The sequence below is a fragment of the Colobus angolensis genome, unplaced genomic scaffold, assembly GCF_000951035.1.
Source record: "Colobus angolensis palliatus isolate OR3802 unplaced genomic scaffold, Cang.pa_1.0 Scaffold155, whole genome shotgun sequence".
In the NCBI taxonomy this organism is placed as follows: Eukaryota; Metazoa; Chordata; class Mammalia; order Primates; family Cercopithecidae; genus Colobus; species Colobus angolensis.
Genome location: NW_012114655.1, coordinates 3,644,932 through 3,652,602, shown reverse-complemented (window position 1 = coordinate 3,652,602; position 7,671 = coordinate 3,644,932). Strand labels below are relative to the sequence as shown.

General features: G+C 35.1%; 1 protein-coding gene across 1 annotated transcript in view; it reads right to left on the bottom strand.

Annotated features, from left to right (window-relative positions):
• ANKRD62 (ankyrin repeat domain 62) overlaps positions 1-7,671 on the bottom strand; it is a 50,167-nt gene that overhangs the window by 16,099 nt on the left and 26,397 nt on the right. Inside the window, 2 exon segments of the mRNA XM_011936659.1 lie at positions 567-730; positions 5,247-5,317. Of these exon segments, the coding sequence (XP_011792049.1) occupies positions 567-730; positions 5,247-5,317 (235 nt within the window).

Here is a 7,671-nt window from a genome sequence, read left to right as displayed (position 1 = left end):
GGAGAATGGCGTGAACCCGGGAGGCAGAGCTTGCAGTGAGCTGAGATCCGGCCACTGCACTCCAGCCTGGGCGACAGAGCAAGACTCCGTCTCAAAAAAGGGTAGGCAAGGAAAAGCCATATAATTTGCCCAGGCCCATAAAACTGGTCAGTAGCAGACTAAGCATTCAAACCCAAGAACTCTGCCTCCAAAATATGTGTTTCAGGATACTCTATAATACGCTATAAAAGTAATATTTATTTTCAAGTGTTTACAAGTAATATAATAGCAGATGAATTAATATTATCTATGACTACAAATAATAATCTCTGAGTCTTGCAATGTTTTAAAGTAAGAGAACTTTTTTTCACATTTGCCCACACTAGTTATGTTTTAATAAAATACCAATATGCTTGGAAAAACTGTATCCAATTGCTTGTTAATTTGCATTTTTCTGATTACCATGCAAGACAGAATATTCCCGGTGAAAGTATAAAAATTCATTAATCATGCATATTATTTGAAATTAGAATTCATTTGATAGTACAATAATAATAATGTACTATCAAATATTGCTATAGGCTTACCTATTGTACTCTTCACTCTTCTGCCTGGGAAACTGATGATTATCAGGTTCTCTGCTCCTTCTTTCTTGAATTCATTCATCATAATCATCATCCTTGTCATCAGCATACAGATTTCTTGACACTTCCATTTTCTTATTTCTGCACTTTCTCATTTTTTCTGCAACCTTCAATGAAAGTGTGACACTGAGAATAAATGTCATTATTTTATCCAATAGAATAAACTGTTCATTTTGTCGCTTGACTCAGTCTGTCATGATAATAATCATTAAAATATTTTGGACTTTCATTTTATCATTATATAATTATTAGTATAAGTTATAATTTTTCCATTGAAATTCATATAAAGCCTAATTCATTTCTGTTTGAGTGAATACAACAAAATTTTCCAAACTTTCAAAAAGGGTCCATTTCAATTTTGTGCTTTTATTCCCATCCACTCTTTGCTAATATAAATTTTCACCATTTTGTGATGAGCAGAAATAGAGAAACAAAAGGAGAAAGCCATGAAATCTGTCCTCTTCTATTTTTACCTCCAGGAGTTTACACTGAACGGCCAGATTTAGAGGATGTGACGTTGTGGGGCTTCAGGAACAGAAAGGAGGCTTTTCCCTCTCTAGGGTAAGCTTTCCCCACTGTCTTTTATCTTTTTTTTTTCATTCGGATCCTAGGACTTCAAAACTGTGAAGGTGCCTGCTGAAATACAGGAACCAAAATTTGAAACCACAGAAGAAGCAGAGTGAAACTGCTGAGGTGCTAGTAAAGTTCTGGAAAATGAGATGCTTTCCAAATTTCACATTCAGTAACCATGACATTTTACAGCTGGAAAATAGTGAAAGTAATTATCTACTCTAGCCCCATTACCAAAAAAGATTAAATGACTCATCCAAAGCTCCTAAAGTGGCATTTCCTGGCATTTTGTGGCACAAAAACCAATAATGCTATTTCATAATGCCGAGTCAGATAAATTACCTGATAAATTCATCAAATTTATCACAAGAATTAAAAGTATCACTCTGGGAAAGTAACTTAATACCTCAGCAGGGGCTGAGATGCCTCATCTTTTACTTTTAAAGGTGAGTGTCACCAGATTTTTGTCTATCTTTAAAACTTGATGTACAGAAACCAGGTTTCTACTTCAGAGTCAAAAACTAAATTCTTGGCTGAGAATCTATGGTATTTATATGATAAAGTTATCATGCTAAAATTTATCATACTCTTAAACAAAATCACATTAAGATCTGATTCGACAGAAACATGTAAAAGTGGTGATTACAAAAAGAGATGGAGGGAGGTGGCCAGGTGCGGTAGCTTACACCTGTAATCCCAGCACTTTGGGAGGCCAAGGCGGGCAAGTCAAAAGGTCAGGAGATTGAGACCATCCTCACTAACACAGTGAAATCTCGTCTCTACTAAAAATACAAAAAATTAGCCGGGCGTGGTGATGGGCACCTGTAGTCCCAGCTAGTGGGGAGGCTGAGGCAGGAGAATGGCGTGAGCCCGGAAGGTGGAGCTTGCAGTGAGCCAAGATCATGCCACTGCACTCCAGCCTGGGCGACAGAGCGAGACTCCATCTCAAAAAAAAAAAAAGAAAAAAGAAAAATAGATGGAGGTACCTATACATATTTGTTTTCAAACATATTTAAGGTGTTCATGGTGAAATTATAAGCCCCAACATAATGAGTTAAATGAATCAACTTGCACACCTGAAAGCACAACATACAACATACACCTTTGACTATGAATATTTGTTCCAACTCTCAAGGATACACTTTGATATCACTTCTCAGTCATTGCTTCCTTACCACTGATTTCCCACTTTATTAAGTAAGTGCAATTCATCCTCAAGACTGTAGGGAAAAATTCGGTCCCAGAGCTTATTACATTCTTTAAGCAATTTCCTATATGCTTACTCTACTTCAGAAGTATCCATATCCTTGGTGCATGGATAGATTAGTTTCCCAGTCCCAATGCCACTTAAAAAACTGATAGACAGACTTGGGTTGATTAAGAAACAAAGACTATAGAATGTTTTCCTGAACTTCGGTCATTTAGATAGAAAAATAATCTATTTCCACAGAAAATTATGTATTTAGTAGCCTCAATTTACACAAGAGCTTTTCATAAGTAAAAAAGTAGAATGCACCAAATAATTGATCAAGAGAAAAAAAACATAGCAGCAAGTGACCCTCTAAGTCTTTCTCAAGTTGAACTTTTTCTTTCTTCAAAGTCAGGAACTCTAGTTTTAATATGACTACTTCATTCTTCAGTCTTTGTATATTGTGCTGTAACTGTTCTTCCAGATGTACTTTTGATGTTCTGTCACTATGTGGTGAAGAACTTCTAATCCGAGTTCTATTCTTTTATAGTTATTTACACTGCAATTATGATATAATGGTTTCTGGAACAAGCTTCTGTAACAATAGAAGCACCATGCCTTTTTGTTTACTCACATGCTTCATTTCTCTGGAGGAGGTAAGTCACAAATCTAAAAGGCTTTTCGGATCACTACACTGAGGCAGCACATTTCTGATGCCCAATTTGCAATTAGTGTTGTTTTCATCATGTGCCTATAACACTCTTGGTTGGTCTTCTTTTATTTCAGTGATAACCACTTCTGGGTTCCTTGCTTTTTCACTTTGTGTCATTATAAAAATTCTACTGCTCTGTGTTAAAAACATGTATAGTGTCTGGTTTGTTATTTATTTTCATTTTTTTAAAAAAAATCAGAAGGTGACCGGCAAGCATATTCCAGAGACCCAGCATAGAAATGAAATGGAAAGACATTTATGAGACTGAACTATTTTTGTTCAGAAAATATCTGGAATACTACATATAGGAATATTCCAGATGCATTCCTTCCTGACAATCACATATATTATTTTTCAAATTAGAGGGCATGTTCTTTACATTTCTTTCTTCCCGTAGTGGCTCTTCCTCTCAACAATCCAAAGTTTTGGATTCTTCACAAATTTTACTCAATCTCTGCCTTAACTTAATTGTGATGAGTTTTTAAGTTTTTTCCACCCTCATTTGCCTTGATTGATCCACATTTTCTTCTATTTTTGCACACAAAGGAGTCCTGCATATAGAGATGTATGCTGTCACATACTTGTTCACTTCTGTTCGTGGACATTTTTTGCAGATACAAAGTGGAAGATTAATTTGCTAGTTTTGTTTGTCAGATGTCTTTTTTGTCAGGGTGCATGTTTTAAAGATAACTTTGTCATTAAATAATCAAGTATGGGCCGGGCGCGGTGGCTCAAGCCTGTAATCCCAGCACTTTGGGAGGCCGAGACGGGCGGATCACGAGGTCAGGAGATCGAGACCATCCTGGCTAACACGGTGAAACCCCGTCTCTACTAAAAATACAAAAAACCTAGCCAGGCGAGGTGGCGGGCGCCTGTAGTCCCAGCTACTCGAGAGGCTGAGGCAGGAGAATGGCGTGAACCCGGGAGGCGGAGCTTGCAGTGAGCTGAGATCTGGCCACTGCACTCCAGCCTGGGTGACAGAGCGAGACTCCGTCTCAAAAAAAAAAAAAAAAAAAAAAAAAAATTAAAAAATAATAAAACTTTAACTGTTAAACTTCTTATTCTATGTTTATCTACTCCCAATCACTGGACTGTAATTAGTTAAGTTAAAACTAATTTACATTAGTCTAAAATAGGGGAAAAATATCAACCATCAATCTTAACTTTGTAACTGTTTGTTTGGACTAAGATTAATTCATTGTGTGTTTAATTTACCAAAAATGAATTAAAAAGTGATTTGCACTATTACAAAGTCATCTTCACTTAAGAAAATTTTATCTCAGTGTACCTGAAATAGTGATACTCAACAAACAGTGCACACCTGAGTGCTTTTTTTCCAAAGATTACTAACTGATGAGTAGGCAAACTTCTCACAGAAATGAAAATCAATACTAATCAGAAACAAAGCCAAATTCATAAAATTTAATTCAAAGTATAAACTGTAATATGATAGTGTTATGTAGGATTCTATATAGACTATAGTCTTAAGTCAAGTTTCAATATATTCTAAAGTCCACTAATGACAGTGGTTTAAAAAAATTTTAACAATAGTTACAGATTTCCTATACAGAAATAAGTTAGAAAGTTACTGCTGTTTGTACCCTCACACTAAAACTCCCATTCTGCAAGTCCGGTTCTCTTGACAGGCAGTTGGGTTGACTTTATGACTCCATTCTCTCCCTGAACACAGATACTAAAGTCAATTAAAATTTACAATGGAGAATACATTTTTAATCATAGTATTAGTGACCAGTAATATATAAAGTTGCAAATTTTGAACCATTAGCAATTATTACTCCTTTAACATGAACCCAAGTCAGCAGCCATCACTGTTAAATTGTTCATAATTTTGATTGCTTAAAATTGTAATTCAATATTTGATGTTATCTTCTTTATTAGGATGTTATAAAAATGAACAGGAAACAATATTTAGGAACTTTTGGCTTCATTTTCAAGAGAAAAGATTAGCTGTAAATCACTACAGAGTCTGAAAATATTTTCAGTTTTATAACCAATTAAAATGTTTTTAAATTAAATATTAAAATTATAATCAACTGATTCTAAAAGGCAAGTCCAAAGGTAATTTCATTTGAACTATGCTATGTTAGCAAAGCAAAGAAAAACAGAAATTTGAAATTGAATTTTTACATACCTGTGGCTGGTTATTTTCACATCCTTGAAGCCTGTCTTGCTCTCCCTCTGATATCAATTTTAAGTCTTGTTCTGCTCAAAAATCCATATATTTCATTAAAATGAACTACTTAGAACAGTTAAATAAAAGTTATAGTCTTTATAAACATGAATAAAAAACATATTTTTCTTTTATAAAATGAGAGTTTAAATGAAGCTTAATCTCTAGTGGGGTATCTGCTTCTTTAAAAAATACTTCTAATTCTCCAAAACTTCAACAAACCACTTGGCAAGACACTAGATGTCACCGGAGTCAAGCCATACAATCATCTCATAGCTTCCCTCACAATTTCATCCACCCAGCATCAATGAACAAAACCGTCAGAAACAAAAAAAATTAAAAATCCAAAAGAAACAGATAAAGTAATACTGTATATTTTCCTTTACTTTATAATAGTACCTTTGTAACAATACACTAAGCCTGTTATTTAGTACTAATAATTTCCAATATGACTTTCTTTTTACCCCTTCCATCAGTGTACACTGTTCTTTATATCTGAAATGTTGTCCTCTACTCTTCTGACAAATTTCTGTTCATCTTGTAAGACTAACACACCTATGTGATGTCTTCCCTGATTCTATCTTTCCCTAGATAATAGTTTTATATAATGTAAATTTCATAAGACATGCAGTTAAGGTGTCAAAAGTGAGATTATATTTCAACAGACTATAACTAAATTACAAAAGTGCACATACTCCAATGACAAGAAGAAAAAAAAGATCTTCAATAAGAACAGCCATCATGACCCTGAAAGGACAAATATCAAAGATGACTAGCAGATGGTGTGGCATATCATTATTGCAACACGTCAAGTTCATTTATACCATTATCCTACAAGTATCCATCATATTCAACTATTTGTCTTGTAATTGAGGAATTACACAGTTGTGATGAAAGATAAGCTGAACATACTCAATTCTCATCAGATAAACTGTTCCGAATTCATCAGCTCAGAGAGTTGTAGAATAAGTTAATATGAATATACATCTTTTTAAATTACAAGGTGAGATACTGCTACGTGTAAATTGATTGTATCGTGTGGTTTGCCCTGTCTTAAAGTTTCTTGATCCACTCATGCAAGATGGTATATAAAACACATCACAAAATAATGTGTGAGCAACTTTCAATGTGTAAATATTCATTGCAAAAAATAAAAATTTCACATTCATTGTATTAAGCTTTTATATTTCAAAATCAGTACAATGTTTATTAAAAACATTAGTTTTGTTATTAGAGGAATAAATCCTGTACTTTTTTTGTTTCTGAAACTACTGTGATTGGGTATACCATCCTAGTCTCTCAAGTACTTTTATGGAACAGGTATCTAACAAAAAAAATAGCTTTCTTAATAAAAAAAATAGCTTTCTTAACAAAAACAGTAAAAGTTCTTTAGTTCAAATGAGTTTCATTTGATTATTTAATATAAATTTAACTTATACCTTTGATGTGTGATATAAAGTACAGCAATGAGTTGCTGTGGTTTACCCCAATTATTGCACTCATTTCTCTTTCCAGTAATTTCAAGGGCAGTGATAATCTAATGTTCTGAGTACAAACATACTGAAGCCGTCTGAATTAAGTTCTCTCAAGTGTCCTCATCACTAACTCCAAAACTACTGAGATAGCTTATTTCTTTCCTCTCTCATTCCCACTTCACAGTCCCCATGTCTTTGGAAAAGTCTCTCAATGTGTGGTCTTTCTTCTTGCATATACCTCTCATGGATTATGCCCACTTCTTTCTTCTTCATTAAGCAGTAGGATCTCCCGTCAATAATTTCTATTTCATAATTTTACCCTCTGGCTGGAAACATGTTCAGAAATAAAAGCAATACAACATTTTCCCTTGGCCCTTTTATGTCTTGAACTGCTATCCAACAGCAATCCAATGGCAAACAGGTATATGGTTGGGTGCTCAACACCATTCATCAACAGAGAAATGCAAATAAAAATGACAGTGAGATATCATCTCACCACCCCCAGTTAAAACAGCTTTTACCCAAATGACAGGGTATAACGAGTGCTGATGAGGATGTGGACGATGAGGAACCCTCCTACATTGTGGGCATGTAAATTACTGCAGCCACCATGGAGAATACCGTGCAGAGTCCTCAAAACACTGAAAACAGGCCAGATGTGGGGCTTATGCCTGTAATTCCAGCACTGTGGGAGGCCAAGGCAAGAGGACTGCTTGAGCTCAGGAGTGTGAGACGAGCCTGGCCAATAGGGTGAAACTCTGTCTCTACCAAAAATGAAAACAATTAGCCAGGCATGGTGGCATGCACCTGTGGTCCCAGCTACTGGGGAGGCTGATGTGCGAGGATCATCTGAGACCAGGAGGCATTTTTTTTTATTTTGGCATCTAAAAAAAAAAAAAAAAACCCAAAAA